Source organism: Gossypium hirsutum, chromosome D12 (genome assembly GCF_007990345.1).
Source record: "Gossypium hirsutum isolate 1008001.06 chromosome D12, Gossypium_hirsutum_v2.1, whole genome shotgun sequence".
Taxonomy (NCBI): domain Eukaryota; kingdom Viridiplantae; phylum Streptophyta; class Magnoliopsida; order Malvales; family Malvaceae; genus Gossypium; species Gossypium hirsutum.
Genome location: NC_053448.1, coordinates 58,564,700 through 58,589,463, shown reverse-complemented (window position 1 = coordinate 58,589,463; position 24,764 = coordinate 58,564,700). Strand labels below are relative to the sequence as shown.

Sequence of the window (24,764 nt, the reverse complement as noted above, 5' to 3'; positions counted from 1 at the left end):
GAGAAATTCAGAAACCTGCTCGTTTCACTGACATGGTAGCTTATGCACTTCCAGTTGTTAATAATATTCCATCCACTTACACCGAAGCTATTCAAAGTTTAGAGAATAATATATGGTTAGGTGCAATGGAAGAGGAAATGCAATCTCTAGAGAAAAAACAAGACGTGGAAGCTGGCACAACTACCAAAAGGGAAGAAGGCGATTGGTTGCAAATGGGTATTTGCAAAGAAAGAAGGATTTCCTGACAAAGAAGATTTTCGTTACAAGGCAAGGTTAGTGGCTAAAGGCTACGCTCAGAATGAGGGAATTGACTATAATGAGGTATTTTCTCCAGTTGTTAAACATTCCTCCATTAGAATTTTGTTGGCCTTGGTAGCGCAATTGAATTTGGAGCTAGCTCAACTTGATGTGAAGACCGCGTTTCTACACGGTGATTTGAAGGAGGAAATCTATATGACCCAGCGAGATGGATACAGGGTTGCTGGTAAAGAAAATTGGGTTTGTAAACTTAGCAAATCGTTGTACGGATTGAAACAATCTCCGAGACAATGGTACAAATGATTTGACAAGTTCATGAAGGACCAGAAGTACAAAAGAAACAAATACGATCATTGTGTGTATTTGCGCAAGCTTCAAGATAGTTCCTACATCTACTTACTCTTGTATGTTGATGATATGCTGATTGCAGCAAAGAGCCAAATAGAGATTGATAGACTGAAGGCTCAGTTGAGTAAAGAGTTTGAGATGAAGGATTTAGGGGAAGCCAAGAAGATTCTCGGTATGGAAATAACTCGGGATAGAAAGAGGGGCAAACTTTGGCTGTCACAAAAACAGTATTTGGAGAAGGTACTACAACGTTTCGGTATGTCTGAAGGTACAAAACCTGTAAGTACCCCACTTGCTCCTCATTTTAAACTGAGTAACCAGTTATCTCCAACGACTAAGGAAGAACGAGAGTACATGGCAAAAGTCCCATATGCAAATGCAGTTGGAAGCTTGATGTATGCAATAGTATGTACGAGACCAGATATTTCACAAGCTATTAGTGTTGTTAGCATGTACATGCATGATCCGGGTAGGGGTCATTGGCAAGCTGTGAAATGGATTCTGCGGTATCTCCAAAATACCATAGATGTCGGATTGGCATTCGAGCGGGATGAATCACTTGGTAAATGCATAGTTGGATATTGTGATTCTAATTATGCAGGTGATTTGGATAAGCGACGGTCTACAACTGGCTATTTGTTTACTTTAGCAAAAGCGCCAATTAGTTGGAAATCTACCTTACAGTCCACGGTGGCTTTGTCTACAACAGAGGCAGAGTATATGGCAATTACAGAGGCTGTGAAGGAAGCAATTTGGCTTCACAGATTGTTTAAAAACTTGGAAGTTGGTCAGAAACAACTTAAGGTATATTCTGACAGTCAGAGTGCTATTCATTTAGCAAAGAATCAAGTCTTTCATGCACGAACGAAGCACATAGACGTTCGCTATCACTTTGTGTGGGAAATTCTCGAAGAAGATGAGATACTTCTCCAAAAGATTCACACTACGGAGAATCCTGCAGATATGCTGACTAAGGTGGTTACGAGGGCCAAGTTTGAACATTGTTTAGACTTGATCAATGTCCGACACATTTGATATGGCGTCGTTGGCGCAAATTTGAAGACACTATTGAAGTTTGTATTATGAGAAGATGTTCGAAGATGCGGAATATCGCCAAGGTGGAGATTTGTTGAATATTGGCTATATCCCACATTAGGAAAAGATAGAAAGGGAGGGGGTTTGGTTTGTTATATATAGAACCCCTCCCCGTTAGGTTTCATCATCCCAAAATCTCATTTTGAAAATCCAAGTAGCTAATTGTAACTTGGTGTTGATCTTCTCTTTTGTAATATTTCTAGAGGAAAAATTAATTTGGTAGTGTCCAATGACGTAAGCTAAATTGGCCGAACCTCGTTAAATTCTGGTGTTTTATTTCTTATTTGTTTGCTTATATTTAATAGCTTTATGTTGGTTATATTTATTTAGTTATTATTGCTATAAATAACTAAGTGAGTTCTGTCTAATTGTTGGGTTTTAAGTGGGACCATTTGTGACCCTTCCAATTTAACTGGAAATTTTCTTAGTATAATTGTTGGCATAATAATTATTTAAATATTTCTGATAATATTGTTATTAATATTATTGTCGCTTCCGCAACAATTACCACATGTATTTAAGGAATAGAGGTCGAATTGATATTTCACCGAATAAGTTATTCTTTTAAGCGAGTTTAAAAATCATAGTTGAACTTGTTGTATCATAAATCTAACAGAATCTAAAAGGCCCTAATTATCAATCTATGCAAATAAGGTTGCCCCAAAATAGTAAAATTGTTATATAGTTTAACTCTTTAGAAAAATTATAATTTAAATTCGCAGAGCAAAAACTTACTCGAACCCTATTTACAAAAGAGTACGTTTGGTTACCATAAGTTTGGGGGTTCTGAGGGCTGACTGCTGAGGGACGGAGAAGAGCCCAAGTTGGGTAAAAACATTATTAAGGTGACAACTACTTGAAGACATAAGGTGGCCCAGATTTTTTTTCATATTATAAGAGAGAGAAAATTGAAATTTTAGGTGGGTCCATACCATATGTAATGCAAGTCTGATAAGTCAAACACCTACATTGTTTTCTAGATTAAAATTAATTCATTTCCAAATCACATTAATCCAATCTAATAACAATCCCATTACTTCATCTTCCCTATTCAGTGTGAATACTTCGACTCATTCGGCCCGTGGCTACAAAGAGTCAGCAAATGACAGCAACATCTTTGTTGTCTTGTTCGCGGCAATGTCGTTTCCATGATTCATTTTGTCAAAGCGTTGTGTGTTTTTAGAGAGCTTACTAAGCTTCCAATAATGGCTTCAATGGATGTCGGTTTGGACTACTGTTAGCAACACAGAACCTAAGCCAAAATAAAAATAATATAGAACAGTTCTAATTATTGGTATGATGGCAGCTATGGCTTGAACAGCAACAAATACTATAGAGAAATTAAGTGGGATGTTTTAAATTCATACATCGTTGGATGAATAGGATCAACATTTGTAAGAAAAGGACGAAAAAGTCCAGTCATTGTTCATAATGGCTGATGTAAGCCATTGTTACAGCAGTCCTACTTATAAATATGCAACAGGCTTAGCTTCATTAAAACCGTAACTTAGTTTTGTCTTGCATATCCTTGAATTCCTGGTTCAGTATTCTCACATGGCGGCGCAGGTACTTTGGTTTCCCTTTAGAATCAGTTTTCTCTTTAGAACTGTATTTCTTTTTTGGTTAAATGCTTTTAGTCTTTGAATTTGCAGAAGGTGGTATTGAAAATCATGACCATGAATGATGAAAAGACAAAAAAGAAAGCTATAGAGGCTGTGGCCAACATATATGGTAATAGTAATCAAGAAAACACCCCCTTTTTCTGGGTCTAACTTGATTTGATGAAACATTATGTGTTTGGGTGATGAACAGGGGTTGATTCAATCGCGGCAGATGTGAAGGAGCAAAAGTTGATAGTCATAGGGGAGATGGACACGGTTGCCATTGCCAAAAAACTCAAGAAAATAGGGAAAGTAGACATTGTTACAGTGGGACCTGCTAAAGAAGAGAAGAAAGATGACAAAAAAGACGACAAGAAAGATGAAAAGAAAGACGAAAAGAAGGATGAAAAGAAATGATTATCAAAATTTGAAGCTTGTATAGCTATACTAATAAACATGCCAATAATACGCTACTCAAATTATTATTACCACCTTTCATTTTGCTTGGTCTACTACGTTTTTTGGGGGTTTTTTACCTGCTGGTTTTTTTTTTCTAGTACAGATGTTGATGAAATGCAGAAATCTATGCTTTGAGTTTATGAAATCATGTAGAGGTTTAAAGTTTAAACTCAGTTAATATCAGGTTCAAATCTGTCTTAAAAATTACTTCCCTGTTTGATTTCAATAATAATAATATGCAAAGACAATGTTGAGCACTAAAATAATTCTACAACCCATGCTTGATAATGCTTCATTACATCTGCAATATTCCAGCATTACCTAAGCTAAGAACACAAGCATACAGAAATAATGACGATAAAGAGCAGCCTTATTCTGGCCACTATAAGAGGAAACTTTTTGTTTAAGGAAGAACCAATCATGTATCATGATTTACATTAAAAAAAATTTATGTGAAAGCAAACAAGTTGATGGTAGCCGATACAAAACAATTAAATAATGAGGATGACGATAAAGATGAAGATGATTATGAACCTAACTTAGTTCCATGGTCAGCCATAGCTGCAAAACTTCAGTTGCAGACAAATTTTCTGGCATCAGCTTATACAAAGCTATCGAATTAGGAGAATTTTAAAATGGTAGTATATGCCTGGGATCCATTTTACATATTGCTCTGCATTCCACTAGTTTTTTGTTTGAATCTCAACCTTCAAACTTGTCTGTTTCGGAGGTAAGCATTAAATTCATTGTAACTTTTTCTAGATTTCCACAACAATTTAATAATTGAATTTGAATATAATTATCACAATTATCTATTATTTAATTAATGGGTCTAGTTTAGTGTTATATATGAATTAAAATATATTTTATTTATTTATTAATATAATTACAAATTTTGTAATCATTCAAAATATTGTCATTAAAAATAAAAATAAAATAAATATAACAATATAATTTTTAACTTTTAAAATCTTGGTAGTTAATACTATCAATTTGTATCAATTTTAATTTAGTTTAAACTTTTTAGGATGAAAATAAAAAATATAAATGTGTTTGCATATCCTATGTAAGTTTACTACTTATATGAAGTTATTTAAAATTTCTTAAATTATTAATTTTTTAACGCAAAAATCAAAAGAATATATTCAAAGAGATTGTTTTTTTTATTATAATTATTATATATAATAGCCAAATATTCTGACATATAAAACTTTTTTTTTTCTATTTTTACATTAAACCATTGCATTTAATGAGACATATAAGAAATAAATATTTATGTGCTATGGTGCGTACCTAAGTTTATTTCCATTTTATCTCTAAAACAGTATATATATCAGATAGCCAAGTGTACCTTAAAACTAATGGTACAAAACACAAAAGAAAGTGAAAAAGAAACTTTGACTAGTCACAACTCAGCAGGGGCGTAGCTGGTTACTATAAAAAAAAATTTGTCTTTTAAAATAGTAAAATTATATTTTTGACTCCCTTAAAAATAATAAAAATTTGATTTAATATTTTAAAAATTATAAAAATATATCGTATTAAAATGATGAAATTACAATTTTGTTATTATAAAAATTACAATTTAATTCCGATTCCTTAAAATTTTTTTCAAATTTCGCCTCTACGAATCAGGTTAGCTAAAATGTAGTGTGCAACCAGTGATTAACAGAAAAACATAAAGCACGGTCCATAGATATCGAATTAAAAGTTGAGGATGAATTTCAAGACTTTAAGTCAACAACATTAAACATTTTGAGAAATAGGCAAAAACAAGTACATTTTATTACTTCTCGAACTATGTGTTTAATAATGAATAAAAATGTTATTATTAGGCAAAAACATTTTATAAAAAGATATTTGTATGCTTTTTAATTTCCATCAATAACCGAGCTGCTTAGTTGACAGTTAACACCAATGATAAAGGATTAGTTTAGGTTGCCATTTGCGTTAAATAAAAAAACAACAACCTCATTTCCCTTTTGTGGCATTCTTTGTTGGAATTCATATGCCTCACATAACAATGCTCCGCATCATTGTCATCAACATAAAATCCTCTCTTCGTTTTTTTTTTAATATTGAAAATTATAGTGAAGATCCAATCTCTGAACCATCCTTCTCTTTAATAAAATAAAAAATAATAATTAAAGCCCAGATAAGTTTGGCCCGTTTGTAAATGTATTGGACTGTCACGGGCTTTTTATATTGGGGCATTTTCTATATCTGTCATCATTACTCCATTAGCTTCTTTTTATACATGTATACTCTATTAGCAATTAAACAAACAAATGTTTGGTTTTAGGTATATTAGGAGGTTGTATTTTATCTTTTGGGTAAATTAGATATTGTATGATTGAAAAAAAAAGTGTAAATTGATTATCCTTTAAAGTTTTTATTCATTTATGCTGTTATATGATGATTTGGATTTTTCAATTTTTTTTTACATAAGTGATGTGAAATTAAAAGATGAGTAGGATTAAATAAAAATACTATGAAGACTTCTGTACTAAGAGGTGGGTTGCACTTTACTCTCTACCAAAAACAGGTAAATTAGTCATTATATATTAGATCAAATAGCAGACTGGTCATTCTGTTAAAAAAATTATTAATTTCTATATTTAAGTGATGACGAGATTGACAAAGCGACCAGATAATGACACGTAATGTGCCACAAGTGTCTCATGATGATGTGGCAAAATGTGTCGCACAAGCAAATATTTAAAATTAAAAAAAAAACTCAAAAATGAATAAAGTTTTTAATAACTATCTAAAAATTCACCTTCAAGATGAAGTTACACAAATGTTGTCCATTTCAAATGAACTTGGACAAATAGTTATTTAGATTCATTTTGGACATGATTCTTCAAATAATTCTAAAAGTTATAGAATTTTATTTAAAATTTATAAGAAATTATTTAAAAATTATTAAAAATAATGTCCATAATGAACTTGGACATATGATTGTCAATGTTTAAATAAACTTAAACAATCATTTATCTAAGTTGATTTTAGAGTCATTTCTTGCTTTCTACGTGACTTTAAGACAAGTTTGAGCAATCACGTTATACCAAATATGTATACATATACATGTGGAATCTCTTGAGCATATACTAGAGATATTAAAAAATACAATTTATTTATCTTTAATTATTTAAAAACGAAGTCGATTGAGTCTTAACTCAATTGGTATAGATATTATTGTCAGTACAGGAGGACGTAATTTCGAATGCATTGAAGTGCATTATCCTCACATTTAAAAGTTAGGAAGAACCATAGGTAGTTTCAGGTGCTGTCTTAAAAATAGCAATTTGATAAACAAAAAATTATTCAAAAAAGCTGTTCATATTCCTTCTCATCTAATTTGAAATGTTCCTTTGCCACGTTGGATATGATTTAAGTATATGTATACGGAACATACATGTATTAAAGAAATTATTATTAAATTAATCAGAATATATAGATTATCACGTTTTTTTTTCTCTTCTTCTCGAATTAAGTTAACTACACCTCGATTAGCCCAACCCGATCTATATATTAATTGCTACACTTAATTAATTAAAAGTATCCCTAGATTCCTAATTAAAGTGTAATGGTCAATTGTCTGATAATTAAAATCCTAAATATATTCTTCAAAAAGAAAAATAAAATCCTAAATATATATATATATAACAAATTAACATTGTAATTCATGTATAATTAAACTCAATTTCAATGAAACATAAAATAATTTTTTAAAAATAACATATATAGTTGAACTGAATGGATAAGGATATGACTGAAGATAGAAACTTGAAACAAAAACATAATGTAAAGTCTTATTAATTTTATGTTTTTTAAAAATTCATGACATCAACCAATATATTAGAGTTTGAAGAAACTTGAAATTATAAATAGAGATATGGTCAAAACTGCTGAGATCTTTCCCCTGTAAACAAACCCTATTTTTTATTCAAACACCCATGCTTTAAACGTGCTTTCACTCGCATACATACATATTCCCTACATCAGTCGCTCTTCCTTGAACCTTCAACTCCTCATATAGTTTCATCACTACCTTTTTTAAGAACCATTTAAAGTACCTTTTCCTTGAGAAGCTTATATCTTCTTTTTTCCTTACAATTATTTTATGTGAACCCATGGCTGTCACATTGCATTGATTTTTTAAATATGGATTATATAATTTTTACTCTTTAAATTTGGTAAATAGGCTCATTTTGGTACATAAACTTAATAACTAGATCTATTTTAGTTTTTAAATTTGGATTCTATCAATATTTGATTATATGACTAATATTTTTGAAACATGGTTGGATTGGTCAGTCGAACCGAATGGATCAAGAATCAATTGGTATATTGATTTAAACAAAATTGATAAAAGAAAGGGGACAAAAAATCAATAGTTGAACTGGTTTAATGAATTTATTAATTTTTTTTAAAAAATTATGAATTTTATTTATTTATTTATTTGTTGTTGGTCTAGTAGTTGAACTGATTAATTCGATTGAATCGAGAACCAGTGGCCTGAAATGTTCAACCGTTGGTCAGATTATTAGAACATTATATGTAACACTTTAAGTTTGTACCACATCATTAACTGAAAATTTATAATTTTTTTTAAAATTTCAAGTGATGACATTATCAAAAGTATCACATTATTAAATTTTTATAATTTTCAAATTTAAAGATAAAAATAAATTTAATTGGGGGCCAAAAATTATATTATCCCAAACTTACAAGTTCCATGGAGTATATATATATAACCTGTGGGCTGGTGTTTCTCTCAATATATCATCTTTAAAGTTTTACATCAAATTTAAGTTTCTTAGTTTCTCCATTGATGGCTAATAAGGTTCATCCTCAAGCATCCGTTTCAGATCCATCTCCAGCTGGAAGACAAACATTCACCGTTTGGATGAAATCACTGGTATGCCACACCAATGGTTGCACCGTTTTCGATTCCAAAGGTGACATCGTATATCGTGTCGAAAACTACGACAGCAAAGGTGGCTGTGAGGTTCAACTCATGGACCTGCAGGGCAGTATCCTCTATTCTATACTAAGCAAGGTACTACTGCATATAAAGAAACTTGAGATTTCAATTTACTGTATTGTTCTTGTTTTTATTAAATGAAAATAATACTATTGCAGAAGCTTCAAATCTTTGGATGTTGGAACGGGTATAGAGTGGGCACAAACAAGGAACAGCCATGCTTTACAGTTAAGAAGTGCTACAGTATTGTCCGGAGAGAAATAGCTTGTCAGGTTACTGTGGGGTTTAACACGTACTGGATAGTGAGGTTAGGTCTCAAGAACCAAGGGTTTAAGATGCTCAACATATCTGGAGATATTGTAGCAGAGGTAAGCACCAACAATGAAAGCTATTTATTTTCACAGAAAAAATATTCAATAAAAACGATTTAAGGATTGTGAATGGTAAATGAAATGCAGGTGAAGCAAAAGCAGGTCTCAAGTGGGGTGGTGTTAGGAGAGGATGTATTAGCTTTGGAGGTGGAACCCTGTATGGATCATTCCCTAATCGTTGCTCTTGTCACCGTTTATGGATTGATCAATCGGAGATTGTAGATAAACCCAACCATGATTAAATCAAACAGTGCAGTATAGGGAAATATTTGAACAAGTGAAGATAAATATCCCTTTTTTTTTCTTTCTGTATTTCAGATTTGTATTGATTTTTTTTTGGGAAAACCAATCTTGTTAGAATTTTTTTTTGCAATATGTATATTGTTTATTACTTTAATTTGTAAAACATTTTGGAAATTATGGAAAAAGTTTTTTTGTCTGAATTTCTTATTAGTTTAAATTATGAATTTAATTTTTGAAAAATTTTAACCATTACTCAAATGATAGTAATTAAATCAGTTCGGTTAAATTTTACTATTAATTTTATATTATGTGTGAAATTGTAAGTTCCAATTTGAAAATTCTTAGTACCTATAAGCCTTTCTTAGAAAAAGTAAATACCCTACCAATAAGTTATTAACTCGGAATTATTTCTTTTCTCTTATTATGTTTGAAATTTTAATGAACTATTTTACTATTTGACATTTAACTTTTCATTGAAATAATAATGAAATTTTAAAATTTGATGATTAATTATTTAGAAAATTTACCTATAATTAATTTAATTTTAATACCTATTTTTCTGTAAATATATCAATGAAGTTTTGGTTTAATGATAAAAAAATTCAAATTTATTCTAAGTAAATTTAATCTGAATTAAATTAAGTGTTGATAATAATTAATATGGTTATAAATGATAATTTAAAAGAACACTCTTCTCTCTCAAGTGAATAGCTAAGAAATTTGGAAGTCAAACAAATATTAGGTGTGATAATTAGAGAAATTTAATTGTGCTCGTCGACTGTGACAAAGCAATTTGAATTGTTTTATTTATAGCTCATATATTTATGGAAAAAAATTTAATCAAATAAAAGAAAATAATTTGTAATTGGCTATAAATTTAGGTGTAGTAGGCCTAGAATGTAGTGTGGTGAGACAAGCTCACCAAGGTGGATTGTGGTGTGGGACATGGTCGTTTCCCTTCACACTTTGACTTCACACGTTAAGAACTCCAAAAATATTTAACATGTATTTCTTATTTTAATAATTTCAAATTTTCCACCTTTGTTTTTTTCTTTATTATTAATTTCAGCAATGGTTTAATATATATACTAGTTTTTTTTACCCGTTATATGCATTAATTATATTTAAAATTTTTTAAAAATTCATGAATTTTGTACGATTTTATTAATAATATGATTACAAAATTAGAATATAATGATACAAAAAAAACATAATAATTGATATTAGATTGAATTTAAATAGAAAATATTTTAAAAATATAAATATTATAATAGTAGGTTGTATGAAATTCTATTTTTATATATAGCTTCTAACTTAATTTTAATTATTAATTAATCAACTTAGATTTTTAATTAAATTTAAATATTATGATCACTAAATAATTTGTTGTAACATTGTATCTATTTTTATTTTAATAATGTATTTAATTTTTAAAAAAGTGTGATAAATTTAAAAAGATTTTAAAAATTTACAGTGGTTTATCATATAAAATTATAAGTTAAATTATTGAATATAAGTAAATTGAAAGGACTTATTATGAAAATATAACTTGCAACCACAAAAAATTATTTAAAAAAGGCAAAGGGGTTTATATTGCAATGTCCCCTCCACAAATGCTTACTTTTTTTGCTACATATCAAATTTTTATAATAACCAACAAACGTTGGATGCAATATTAAGACACATTGTACTCTCAACATAGAACACATGTTTGAACCTTAGAAATGTTAATAAAATATGTTGTTATCCTTGTTTCTAGGCATGTAATTGCTGCACATTAGGAATTTAGTGGTTGCAGATCATGGGTTTATTTGATTTAGATTTTTCCTTAATTGTTAAAAGTCCTATTATAAGTCTTATTCTGTTAGTGCCTAATTTCTTTTCTTCTTTTTTTTCGTTAAGTAATTGCCTATATAATAGGCTCTTGAGGTTATGAATAAATTATGTAATCATCTTATTTTCCCTTTCCTTTATTATTTTCATCTTACTGCTATCTCTTTTAGTAAGTTAATAGTGGTATCATAACCAGGTAAAAGAATAGTATTTTAGGTGAGAGCAAAAAGTTTGTGGTCCTCCTATGGCTTCTGAAAATTGTACAGCCAGTTATTTCATATTTTGATGGCCACTATGATCATTGGAGCATGCTGATGGAGAACTTCTTGCGGGCCAAGGAATATTGGCAGGTCATTGATCACAGTGTAGCAACACCAACAGATGGAGAAAGGCTTACAGAAGCACATCAAAATGACATGAAGAGGTTGAAGTTGAAAGATTTAAAAACAAATAATTACTTATTCCAAGCTATTGATCGTTCGATACTGGAAATTATTCTTTGCAAAGAAAATTCCAAATATATTTGGGACTCCATGAAGACAAAATATCAAGGTTCTTCCAGAGTGAAGCGTGCATAACTCCAAGCCTTGTTGAGGGACTTTAAGGTTCTTCAGATGAAGGATGGTGAGTCTGTTACAAACTATTATGCACGAACCATGGGAATCGTGAATAATATGCAATTTTATGGTGAGAAGATGGATGACATAGCCATTGTTGAGAAGATGATGTGGTCATTATCACCAAAGTATGATTGGGTTGTCTACTCAATTGAAGAATCCAATGACATTGATGCACTCACCCTTGATGAACTCTAGAGTTCCTTATTGGTCCATGAATAGAAGATGAACAAAACTTTTGCCTCAACGAAGCAGGCTTTGAAGGCTTCAACTCATTCTTCTAGAGGAAAAGGCAGAAGTCGAGGAAGGGGAAGAGGTAGAGGTAGAGGAGACAGTTGGAATAAATATGGTGGTAAGCATGCCAGACCAGATGATAAAAGTAAAAAACAAGATTAACAATTTGACAAGTCAAAGGTAGAAAGTTTTAGATGTAATAAGTTTGGTCATTATCGTTCTGAATGTCGTACTAATCTGTCTAATGGCAAGGAAAAGAGAGAAAAGTCGAATTTTGTAGAAAAAGAAGAAGCTGAAACCTTGTTGATAAATTCATGACAAGTAGGAGGAACCGCAGAACTCATGTTTATGGTATGTGGATACAGGATGTAGCAACCACATGTGCAGTAATAAGTCTTCTTTCTCTTATCTAAATGAATACTTTCACACTACTATGTCTTTTGGAGATAAAATTATTGTTGATGTAGTGGGAAAGTATGATATTAGTATAAGAACCAAGAATGGTTTTGTAGAAACAATTTCCAATGTTTTCTTTATGCTTGCTTTGAAAAGTAACTTATTATGTGCTGGTCAATTGCAAGAAAAAGGATATGTGATTATGATATCAAAAGGTGCTTATGAATTTTATGATTCTTCTAGACGTGCTATTGCAGTGGTTCCGATAAGTTCCAACAGGTTGTTTCCATTGGTTAGTAATTGTGTTCAACCTTGCTTGATGGATAAAGTGAATGATGACTCATGGCTTTGGCATTTTTGTTATGGTCATCTTCATTTTGGGGGTTTAAAGACTCTTAGAAAGAAAGAGATGGTTAGCGGCCTTCCTCAAATTGTCATTCCATCCTAGGTGCGTGAAGATTGTGTTGTTGGCAAACAACACCGTGAACAATTTCCCAAATGAAAGTCTTGAAGAGCAAAACGTGTGTTGGAATTGGTTCATTCGAATATCCGTGGGCCAATAAAACCATCATCTAATGGAGGTAAAAACTATTTCCTATCTTTCATTGATGATTATTCCAAAAAAATATGAGTTTATTTTTTACATGAGAAATCAAAAGCATTTACTGCATTTACTAGCTTCAAGGCATTTGTTGAAAATAAAATCAGAAAAAACATTCAAGCTTTTCGCGCTGACTGTGGTGGAGAATATTGCTCTAAGGAATTTAGAGCATTTTGTGATAGTCATGCATTTGGAAAGAGCTTACCACTGCATATACCCCTAACAAAATGACGTATTGGAGAGGAAAAATAGAACCATACTTAATATGGTAAGGAGCATGCTTGTTGGTGGAAGGGTCCAAAAATAATTTTGGCCAAAGTAGTAAATTAGAGTATATATGTCTTGAACAAAAGCCCAACTTTTTATGTTCAAAACATGTCACCTGAAAAAGCTTGGAGTGGAAGGAGACCGGTTGTAGATCACTTCAGAATTTTTGGTTGCATTGCTTATGCACATGTTCCAGATGCAAAGAGAAAGAAACTTAATGACAAGGAGAGAAGTGTGTCTTTCTAGGTGCAAGTGAAACATCTAAAGCATATAAACTGTTTAATCCTTTGACAGAGAAAATTGTGATTAGTAGGGATGTAATTTTTGATGAGAACACTTGGAATTGGAATGACCAACAACCTTCTTAAACCTTTGTTGACACTAAAATTGAAGATGAAAGGAAATGCCTTTAGATTAGCAGACTCAAGTAACACTTGAGCTTGAGAGTTCACCAGAATAAAGCTCCAACAGCCACCGAGGTAGAAGTAGTTGAACCTTGTCCTAGCTGTATTTGACGAAGGCTAGCTTGGATGAGGGATTTTGAGGTAACCGACATTGGTTAGACTGAAGATCCAATCATCCACTTTTGTCTTTTGTGAAGTGTGATCCAACAACTTTTGAAAGTGTTGTAAATGAGTCGAAATGGCGAAAGGCAATGGATGAAGAAATTAAAACTATAGAGAGGAATGATGCATGGGAGTTGACTGAGCTTCTAGAAGGGGACAAGACAATTGGTGTCAAATGGGTGTACAAGAAAAATTTGAAGGAGAATGGAGAAGTTGACAAGTATAAGGCGTGCTTGGTGGCCAAAGGTTATAAGGAGTTTACGATGGATTACAAAGAAGTCTTTGCTCTTGTTGCAAGGCATGATATAATCAGATTGGCGATTTCGCTTGCAACCCAGCACTCTTGGCCTATCTTCCAGTTAGATGTGAAGTCAGCATTTTTACATGATGAGCTCCAAGAACATGTATTTATTGAACAACGAGCTGGTTATGTTAAACATGGAAGTGAAAATAATGTTTATAAACTAAAAAAAGGTTTTATATGGGTTGAAACAAACCCCACGTGCTTGGTATAGTCGAATTAAAGCTTATTTCTTGAAAGCTGGTTTTACCAAGTGTTCTTATGAGACTACTTTTCTCATTAAAATTGGTGATGAAGGGAAAATACTTATTGTGAGTTTATATGTTATTATCTTATTTTCACTGGAAATTATAGTTCCATGTTTAATGAATTCAATAAGTTTATGATGGTTGAGTTTGAAATGTCAGATCTTGGTATGATGCATTATTTTCTAGGCATAAAAGTAGTACAATCAGCTGATGGAATATTTATTTCTCAAAAAAAATATGTTTAAGATATTCTAAGCAGGTTTGATATGAAGGATTGCAATTCAGCAAGCACCCCCATTAAGTTTGGTTTGAAGTTGAGCAAAAAAGGAAAGAAAGTGGACAACACTCTTTATAAGCAGATTGTTGGTAGCTTAATGTACTTGACTGGTACAAGACCTGACATAATGTATTCTGTGAGTTTGATCAGCAGGGTTATGGAGAATCCTACAGAGATGCATTTATTGGCTGCCAAAAGAATCTTTCATTACTTGCAAGGAACCAAGGATATTTGGCTATTTTACAGAAAAAGAATTTTTATATTTATTTGGGTTTATTGATAGTGACTTTGCAGGAGATCCATATGATAGAAAAAACACTTCAGGTTATGTTTTCACGATGAGAATCGGAGCTGTTTCATGGTCATTCAATAAGTAATCCATTATTACTTTGTTAACAACTGAAGCTGAATTTGTTACTGCAACATCCTATATGCTTGTCAAGCTATTTGGTTGAAGAAAATCTTGGAAAAGCTGAAGTTCAAGAGAATGGGAGCTACAACAATTTTATGTGACAACAACTCAGCTATCAGACTTTAAAAAAATCTAGTATTACATGGTAGAAGCAAACATATTGATTGAAGTACTATTTTTTGAGTGATCTCAACAATGATGGGGTAATTGATCTCAATTACTGCAAGAGTGAAGATCAGCTGGTTGACATATTCATCAAACCTCTCAAATTGTTTCCTTTCCAAAATTTGAGGAGGTTAATGGGAGTTTGCACTTTAGAGGATCCTGTTTAAAGAATGGCACCAATAAATTGAAGTTTAATGAGTTTTCAATTTAAGGGAGGGATTGTTAATAAAATATGTTTGTTATCATTATTTCTAAGCATGTAATTGCTGCACATCAGGGATTTAGTGGTTGCGGATCACGGGTTTAATTGGTTTAGATTTTTCCGTAGTTGTTAAGAATCCTATTATGAGTTTTATTCTGTTAGTGCCCAATTCTTTTTTTTTTTCCATTATGTAATTGCCTATATAATAGGCTCTTGAGGTTATGAATAAATTATCTGATCATCTTATTTTCCCTTTCCTTTATTGTTTTCATCTTACTGTTATCACTTTTAGTAAGTTAACACTTTTAGTAAGTTAACAGGAAATGACATTGTAAGGAAAAGTAACCATGAACCCTAATCGTGAATTGTAAAATTGATATAAATAATAAAAAATATTTTTTTTATAATATAAATATATATATGGTGTATGATTTTCGACATACAATGTATTTGATATTATTTTATCTATTTGTCGCTATATAATCGAATATTAATACTCATTCAAATTACAAATATGGGCAACTTCATGTTTATCATTTTTATTTTGTTTATTTTTTTGGCATTTATAAATCGGGAAAACGAAACTATCAATTTTGAGGATTTACCCATCGTCCAAAAAATAATTCACGTGCTCACCGAATCCAACCAGGATCTTATTCGAAAATTCAGAATTTCCACAAATTAAAAAGAAATTAAGTGTCGGTGTTATTTTTTATTATAATTAACAAATCTTACTAAAATATATCTAAAAAAAAAATCAAATACCTATTCAAGCATGGAAATTGAAACCTTGCTAATAAAGAGTAAAAGAAGAGCTAGTTTATGCTTTGTCAATATATATATATTTGTGGAAATGTTCATGACAATCTTTAATATAAGAACAAGAACCAAACATGCAAAACATGCAAAGTAAAATTTTTTATAAAAAATAAACTATATATGGAAACTACTAGGTGAGGTGAATGCGTTTTTGATTTTTTTTGTACAACTTAATTTCTTTTGCATTCTAAAGAGGAAACTGTCTCACCTGCAATTTCCGTGTGGGTACAAATCCAGCTGCTACTTCAACTATACATTGTAGTAACTTGTATATGAAGATATGAATACCTTTCAGCTCTTCTTGGCATTCTTGATTTTACGTACCGTCATCACAAGCCGTTGTCGTTCGCCTTCCACCTCTGCGAATTTGAGGCTTATCTCGGAATACCGATCTTGCATATACTTCAATTCATCTTCCATGGACTTGTTTCTTTCCTTCAATGCTGCTAGTTCAGCTATCAATTCATCCTGGTTATCGTCTTTAGCTACCTGCATTTGTTTTACCATTTTGGAACAAAGTATAAGTCCAAGCAAGCAATACACTTAAAAATGTTGTTCATTGATATAATAGAATTTCCATTTAAAATTATTCCTTTGTTTTTTTTTTGGTTTCCTTTTTCTTCTAAATCATAGTATAATGTTTCTGACCTTTTGAAGTTGGTACTCGTAGAAGCTGGCGCTGTGCTTGTTGAATTCTTCTACTCTGCTTTCTAATTCATCGATTTTCTTCTGAAGATCCTTTTCCTTTTCCAGGAAAACATTTGTGGATGTTCCTAAAGCTGTTTCCTTTAACTTTATATGTCCCTGCCATGAGAAAAAATGTTCACTGAGAATACAAATTTTCCTTTTCATAACTGTACCATTAAGGAAGAAACAAACTATAAAGTAAAATTTTGGATAATTGTTGTTTGATCATGAATTCCCATATTGCTGTTAAACCATTTGCATCAAAGTTTAGAGGAACTTGAGTTTATATAGAACATGGAAGTGTAAATTTACCTCAAGCAACTTTACTTTTTCCCTCAGGCTCGCAACATCTTTAGAATTGCCAGGAACCAAGGCAGATTTATTGCTTCTTAATGGTGTTCTTGTTCCATGAGAAACTGCTCCTCTTCCATTGCTCTCTTTCAGCTTCTTTTCCATGCCAGTCAATGCATCTTCCTTCTTCTTAAGGTCAACCTTTAGTTGAACTACTTGCTTTTTGAGTTTTTCTTTCTCCATTTCATCCTCAGACAGAGAATGCTTCAATTTATTGTACTGATTTTTGAGGATATCAAGCTCTGATTGTAGAGATTCAACTGCCACTTGTTTCTCGTCCTTCAGATGCTTCATTCTTTGCAATTCTTCCAGTGCCTTAGCCACTTCCTCTTTCATCAAAGCAACTGTACTCTCCAGTTCATTTCTTTCTAGATATGCTCTTTGCATCTGCATTTCGTATTCTTTAGCTAATGCTTTTGTGCGTTCCAACTCAAGTCTCAGGTCTTCGGCCTTCTGAGCTTGTTCAAGGAGGCAATTCTTTTCTATAGTCAGCTTTTCAATCTCAGCTTTTAGGCTGCAGATATCCTGGGAAAAAGCCTCGCTTACTTCTTCCTCAAGCTTCTTTTGTTGTTCAAGCTTCTTAGATTTATCATCAATTTCCTCCAACATCAGTTCTATTTGATTTGATTTAGAACTTACTTGTTTGGAAAGGTTAGAGAGTTTAGCCTCATAATCCTTCCTAACTGATTGGAGCTCTTCTTTAGCTTTCTCGAGCTGTTCTTCCAGCTGATTTTTCTGCGAGCGCAATTCACAAGCTTCAGTCAGAGCTTTTGCAGCCAACTTCTCATTTGCATCAAATGTAGAGGCCATCTGGATAGAGAGCCTTTTAAATTCCTCCTGCAGCCTTTCAGCTGTATTTGCATTCTTCCATCTTGTCATTCGCAGGGCTTGCTCAGCTCGTATGGCTCTTTGCTCCTGCTCAACTTTGGCTCGTGTGATGGATTCTATATCCATTTCAGATTGTTGTGCCTGTTTCTCTAACTCTTCCTCCAAGCTTTTGGCATTGGCTTCTAGTTCATTTATAGTGGCTAAAGAGTCGGAGAATTCTTTTGACTGCTTGTCAAGTTCACCTTCCAAGAATTCAATTTGGGTCTCAAGTTCATTTATGTTGGCAAAGGAGGACGAGCACTCATACTGCATTTTCAGTTGCTCTTGAAGCTGGCTTTGCTCTAATTTGTATGAGATGTCGTGATTTTCCTGTTTCAGTATCTCATAGTCAAGTGCTAGCTGCTCCATCTGTGCTTCAAGCTCATCTTTTTCTCTCTTGTAGATCTCTATCTCACTGTAGAGGTCCATGATCTTTTGCTCTAGTAGAGAGGTTTCCTTGGGGCCCCTGTGTTCTTTAACAAGCTGTTCCAGTGCCCTCTGCTCTTCATCCTCATCTGAGTCATTTCTTGAGATGATGGCTCTCACTTCTTCAGCATTGCCATTGGATTCAGATTTGTTGGGAGGATTGGAAATCTCCATAGTCTTCGCCTCCAAAATTTCTTCTAGTTCTTGCACAGCAAGTATTAACTCAGCATTTGATTCCTGTGTCTTCTGCAGTTGTAACCGAAGATTGTAATTCATGTCTTTCTCATAATTCAGCTCTTGTCTCATTTCTTCAACGAGAACCCAAGGGTCCCCACCCTCAAACTGCAGCCTGCTTTTAACTTTTGCATCATCAGTTCGCTTCTGAAAGGACTTAAGTTTCTCACAGTCTAACTTGAGTGCATCTCTCTCTTCTTTCAGAGTAACAACTTCCCATGATAGATCCTGCCCCCTTTTGCACTCCTTTACAATTTGCTTTCTGAGAGTCTGCAATTCCAAATCCGACACATCCACTTGCCTGGACAAAGCAATGACCTCATTCTTGAGCTTTTCCATCTCATTATCTGAACCATGTTGGGAACTTTCTCTTGGAAACGTATCCTGAGAACTGTTGGAGTCATCAGTACTCATTCCATGATCAGAACCTGCCGACCAAGCCTCGTAGATCGTTGTTGAGGCAACTGATGTTGGTTTTGGAGTAGATGAGGTGTTACTCATAGATGGCAGATAAGGAGGGTCCTGATAGATGCTGTCATTCCTTATTCCATTTCCAAGTTCCCGTGGAGTATCAAGTCCAGAGCTACTATCAGAACTTGAAATGGTAGTATCACATCCATTAGATCCTCTATGGTTCTCATGCATTTCATCATTGTGGGGGGTTTTGCTGAAAGGCACATCCTATCAGATCGATAACAAACAAAAAAATAAGTAAAACATGCATATCCATTCTCAATCACCAATTATATTAAGCACATATTAGGATACAAAAAATGTTAAGAGAAGAAGAAAATGGTCTGAATATTGAACAAAACAGCAATAAGCAAATCCAAAATGAACACTTTCACTAAATGGAATAGGAACATACTTCAATTGAAGCGTTCTTAATGCTTTCATCTGCTTCACCATTACTCAAGTGGGCCTTCAAGCTTCTACCTTGTGATTTAATAATTGCATCTTCAATATCTTCCACTTCTCTGAAAAAACAATCCCAATAAAATCAAACTCACAAGCAAACACTACAGCATTCCAGAAACAAACTCCAATTACAAGAAGAATTCAATAAAAAGTGACCATTCTTTACCTTTGATCAGCATTTTCCTGCACCCTCTGTATTGAAACCTGTTCAAAACCAACACAGCTTGAATTCATATTTTAAAAAGTGAATCACCATATTTATGAGGAAAGATTTAAAGAAAAGCCTACCAGAGGAAGTAATACGTGACACATATAAATATGAGAGAGAAATAGAGAGACTGAAACTATACTAACATGTAAAATTGCTTTGGAATTTGAATTCTTCAATGGAAGAGAAACGGTTGAAGTTTTAATTGCCTCTGCATAAGCAGAAAAATCAATTGAAGCTTCCCCAATCAAACCTCCTTTTCCCAATCCCTACAACAAACATATAAAATGTTAATTATATAACAATTAAAGAAAAAAAAACACATTAATCAAAAGTATCTTACTGATGATAAAATAAAATGATAGGTTCTTTCGTTGATCTTCCCAGTTTTTGGCTCTCGAACAAATTTAACGGACTCGTATACTGGTTTTTCCCATCGACAGATATCGTCCAGAATTGTCGCCTTTTCTAATTTTGTTGTCGGTTTTCCTCCGTCGCCGGGAACCACCGATATCATCAGTGTTTGTACACTTAACTCCGTCACCTAAATTATACAGAACATAATTAATATTTCAACATTTTCTCAAATTATGCAATCACATTACGAAACAAAGTAATTATTAATTGTTTTAAAAACAACTTTTAAAAGATGATCATTTTTAGCCAATCAAGCTAGCTAAAGTAGTTTCAGAAACAATCCAATCAAACTCTGTTCGCTGTTTGAGCTGCATTTGCTGAGCGATGGAGCTAATAAATAAACAAAAGTAAATAGAACTTTCAGGAATTATTCAATTAATTGAATTTCTAAAAATAAATTGAAAGAATGAGATTACTTGAGTTGCATGGAACTGCAACTTGAAGACCGCTTTTATCTTGTTCCTGTCGCTCCTCCATCTCGCCGACTTAAACATCTCTTTCACAAAAATCTCCGAAAACCGCGAACTCTCACCGGAGCTCCGGAATAATTCGCCGAAAACACGCCATTTATTCGATCACTCGACCAAATGCATAAAAAAAGGTCAAAATGTGCTGACACGCGCGGGAAAACAAGCCTATTGTACTAGTCTACACGTTGAGTTCAGCTAATGGAAAGGAGCTGGTAATGCGGCAAGTACTGAGTCAGAGACCGAGTCAAGAACTCAGAAACAAGGAAGCATTGTAAGAGAGTGGATCTGAAGTAGAAGAGTTCTTTCACTTTTTTTTTTTTCACATTCTATATGTAAGTTGTAACAGTGTTTAGTGGAAAGAGATTTCACATTTTATTTTAAAGAAAAATGAACAATAAATAATTCAAAAAAAAATGTAAGGACGAGCTCTTTTAAATTTAATTAATGCTTAATTTAAATAATCAATGCATTAGCGAGAACAAATGTGTTTGTTTTGACTTTCGAGTCAAGAGAACAATAAATAAAAAGTCATTGTTATGACATAAATACCCTTTCCAATTTTAGTTTTGGCGAAAATTCTAGCTTCTGGCGTGGGTCAAACTGGCAAATTTTAAAATATAAGATTATTTAAAAAAATTAATTAATTAATGGCTGCGGGATTATAGGCAAAAAATTGTAATATGCATTTTTTTTATTTTACATTCATAAATCTACACATTCACTGGGTCAAAAAACATTAATTGTAATAATATTTTCAAAAAAAATAAAAAAGAAAAGGAAATAACGAAAACGTAATGCTGCAGGTTTGAGTTTGAAATGAAAAATGCATTTCAACATTTTTGAATTATTGGATATTAGGTGTTACGTTGTGTCATTTTCATTTTGATGGCTTATATTATTATTTTCTTTTTCTCGATAATATCCTTTTTTTACCCAATTATGTCTTAACTTTCCAATTATAACATATATTCGACATCCTTTTTCTTTGAAGTCTATTTGAAGAAATGTTGAAATCCATGTGAAATATATGCCCCTCAAAAAAAATTAAATTTGGTATGATCCATTATTTTTCTTTTTTTTGGTAAACTATCAAAGTAGTCATTTTTGTTTCCTTCGAATTACATTTTAGTCACTTATGTTTGAAATGTTATGTTTTAATTACTTACAGTATCGTATTATAACATTTTAGTCACTAAGTGTTAATTGTCGTTAACGGTGTAATGGTAAACTGATGTGACACGTTAAATCGTCATTTCAAACAAAAATTTTAGGTTAAATTATATAATCAGTCCTTATATTTTTTTTATTTTGAGAATTTTTTTCGTTTTAGCGGCTCAGTGATTAAAATGTTATAGCACATTAACATAAGTGACTAAAACATAACATTTCAAACACAAGTGACTAAAATATAACTCGAGGAAAACAAAAATGACTATTTTGATAGCTTATTTTTTTTTAACTACATAAAACAAAGTTATCGAAAACAATTAATTTTAGGTATTACATTTTCATCAAAGTTTGTTGGCATTTATGCCATTGTTGTAAATATTATCACTTAATATTTGGGGCAGCCATAAAGTTTTGTAGTATAGGGGTACGATCGGTAAATTATAAAAACTGAAAGGTATAACGGGCATTTCATGTCGTAGTGGATGGTGCCAGTTGCTACCGACGCAAAACTAAGAGGTCCGAATCCAATGATAAAAAGAGAAGCAAACGCCAATGCCAACGGTCAGCTCCCACTAATTACAATTATAATTAATTTTATTAATTGTTAATCTTTTTTCTAAATTATATGTTAATCGCTAGAAAATGACATTTTAACCAAAAATAAATTCTACTTTATATAGTGAAATTTTCTACCCATTTACGTAAGCTAAAATGAATGGCTTTTGTACTCTACATCAATCTATCACTTTTCTTTTAATATCAAATATTAACAGAATTATACAAGACTTTATATATATAAATTTTAAGACATTCATATATTTGTATCAAACTCATTTTATTTTTGGAACATCGTATGATTTTTATTTTATAAAATTGGTAAATTAGTCCTTTCGATTTGTCAAAATTTTGATTTTTGTATTCAATAAAAATTGACAAATTAATCTAATAGTTTAATTCTGTTAAACCTTGTTAAATTGTTTATTGAAATGAAAAGTTCGACAATTTACATACAAGAAATTAACAAAAATCAATTGTTAATATGATTATCAAGAATTGGACTAACTTGTAATTTTTCATAAAACATTAACAGGTTTACTCAGGTTACATATACCAATATACTCTTGTCCTCTTGATTGCCAAGCTAGATTCAAATCAAGGAGTTTTGGTATATTTGATAGTGCGCATGCTGTTAATGGCAATTTTTTGATATGGAAATTAATTTTGCATTGTAATTAAGATTAGATTTTTTTCCCTCAATTTATATGTTAAATGTTGAAACACTTTATTTTGGATTGATTTGACTTAGTAGTTACTTGAATTTTAGATAAAAATAGTCCCTCTCTTTTTTTAATACGTAACATAAAATAGATTAAACTTTATATATAAAACTTGATATGCAACCCCTAATCTTTGCTAAATTACACGAGACATTAACATAGTTATAACAATTGATTAATGAATGATTAGAGTATTTTTTAGGTGAGATTGCATTAATAGTTTTTTTAAACAATCTTATTATAGGTTCTGGATTATTCATACTCCTTCTCCAACTTATAAGTGAGAGAATAATGTACTTCAACGCATTCGAATTCACGTATTCTTGCATTGACAATAATATTCATATATAAGATTTAAAAACGAGAATGATAGTTATTTAATAATAGAATTTATTTTAACCAACCCATTAATGAAATTTAATACATTATTAAAAAAATATTAATACATTACTTTAATTGGCATTACTAAACATTGATTAATATTTTTCCTTTAATAGGAAACTTCTTTTAATGCTACATACAAATTAAAATAAGAATAAAAAGGCAAAAAGGGTTTTAGGTGGAGAATTAAAGGAGATGTATTGTGTAAGATGCTACGTGGAGAGAGACAAAAATGAAGTTTATCAACAGAGAAAAGAAAAGAAAAGAAAACCCCCAAATATATGAAAAAAATAAGCTTCAATTGCTTTGCATAAATATCTTTTCTTTTCTTTTTATTACTTTGCTTTAAAGCTGGTCATGTCATGTGTTGGACGTGAGATATATAAATGTATAAGCGCTTAACCACAGACCAGAAAAAAAAAACCCAAGGCCAAAGCTAAGGCTATAGCACCTTAAATTAATGAGTCCCACATGGGATAAAAACGGAAAGTAAGTTCAGTACCATATTCTACTGATTCCTATGTTATTTGTATTTATACCATAAAAATATTTATATTAAGCTTATTTCAATTATGAATAACATAAATATCTATGGACTACAAATACATACAAAATTGTTGAGATTGGATGTCTTTGTAGAGTCACAAGAGTTCATAATGTAGGGCCTCTTCTAAAATTGCTCCATTTGCATATATTGATGTAAATCTTTGATGAACATATATATATGACTGAAAATACTTATAACTCATGTCTTTGATTTCGTGGGTCACATATATTCATTCTCTAAATATGATAGTCTAGACATTAACACCTGTTTAAGATAATTTATACCAAAAAAAAGTTAATAGATAAACTAACTTGGAGGTAGTTTAGAACCAATTTGAGGACATATGATACTTAGAGAACTATTAGAAAAAAGCCCCTCCTTAAAAGCTTTCAAACCCCAGGCAAATAGATCAAGACACCTTCTCTCCTAATTAGATCTTCAACCCTTTTTTACGCTTGTTCTCCCTCTAATCTTCTCTTGACACCAACATCCCAATTCTTTAATTCAC

The 24,764-nt window shown here is 31.9% G+C and overlaps 3 protein-coding genes across 3 annotated transcripts; 2 read left to right on the top strand and 1 right to left on the bottom strand.

Moving 5' to 3' along the window:
* Positions 1 to 2,914: 2,914 nt before the first annotated feature.
* Positions 2,915 to 3,793, top strand: LOC107947017 (heavy metal-associated isoprenylated plant protein 12). Its single transcript, XM_016881538.2, has 3 exons — positions 2,915 to 3,267; positions 3,354 to 3,432; positions 3,514 to 3,793. Exons 1-3 carry the CDS (start codon positions 3,256 to 3,258, stop codon positions 3,717 to 3,719), a joined length of 297 nt encoding a protein of 98 aa, XP_016737027.1. The 5' UTR covers positions 2,915 to 3,255; the 3' UTR covers positions 3,720 to 3,793.
* A 4,751-nt stretch (positions 3,794 to 8,544) lies between these two features.
* On the top strand, positions 8,545 to 9,565 carry LOC107947016 (protein LURP-one-related 4). The gene is made up of 3 exons (XM_016881536.2): positions 8,545 to 8,826; positions 8,910 to 9,119; positions 9,210 to 9,565. The coding sequence occupies exons 1-3, from the start codon at positions 8,599 to 8,601 to the stop codon at positions 9,342 to 9,344; spliced, it is 573 nt and encodes a 190-aa protein (XP_016737025.2). The 5' UTR covers positions 8,545 to 8,598; the 3' UTR covers positions 9,345 to 9,565.
* A 6,723-nt stretch (positions 9,566 to 16,288) lies between these two features.
* Positions 16,289 to 21,304, bottom strand: LOC107947013 (thyroid receptor-interacting protein 11). Its single transcript, XM_016881532.2, has 8 exons — positions 20,828 to 21,304; positions 20,338 to 20,538; positions 20,141 to 20,263; positions 19,953 to 19,990; positions 19,737 to 19,845; positions 17,303 to 19,549; positions 16,952 to 17,107; positions 16,289 to 16,792 (listed from the first exon to the last, which is right to left on the bottom strand). Exons 1-8 carry the CDS (start codon positions 20,903 to 20,905, stop codon positions 16,595 to 16,597), a joined length of 3,150 nt encoding a protein of 1,049 aa, XP_016737021.2. The 5' UTR covers positions 20,906 to 21,304; the 3' UTR covers positions 16,289 to 16,594.
* Between the last annotated feature and the right edge of the window lie 3,460 nt (positions 21,305 to 24,764).

Coding starts and splice junctions, on each gene's coding strand:
- LOC107947017 (XM_016881538.2), top strand. Junction 3,433..3,513: donor GGCTGTGGCCAACATATATG/GTAATAGTAATC, acceptor GGTGATGAACAG/GGGTTGATTCAATCGCGGCA.
- LOC107947016 (XM_016881536.2), top strand. CDS start 8,599: ATGGCTAATAAGGTTCATCCTCAAGCATCCGTTTCAGATCCATCTCCA. Junction 8,827..8,909: donor TCTATTCTATACTAAGCAAG/GTACTACTGCAT, acceptor ATACTATTGCAG/AAGCTTCAAATCTTTGGATG. Junction 9,120..9,209: donor CTGGAGATATTGTAGCAGAG/GTAAGCACCAAC, acceptor AATGAAATGCAG/GTGAAGCAAAAGCAGGTCTC.
- LOC107947013 (XM_016881532.2), bottom strand. CDS start 20,905: ATGTTTAAGTCGGCGAGATGGAGGAGCGACAGGAACAAGATAAAAGCG. Junction 19,550..19,736: donor TTAAGAACGCTTCAATTGAA/GTATGTTCCTAT, acceptor TCGATCTGATAG/GATGTGCCTTTCAGCAAAAC. Junction 16,793..16,951: donor ACGAGTACCAACTTCAAAAG/GTCAGAAACATT, acceptor AAACAAATGCAG/GTAGCTAAAGACGATAACCA.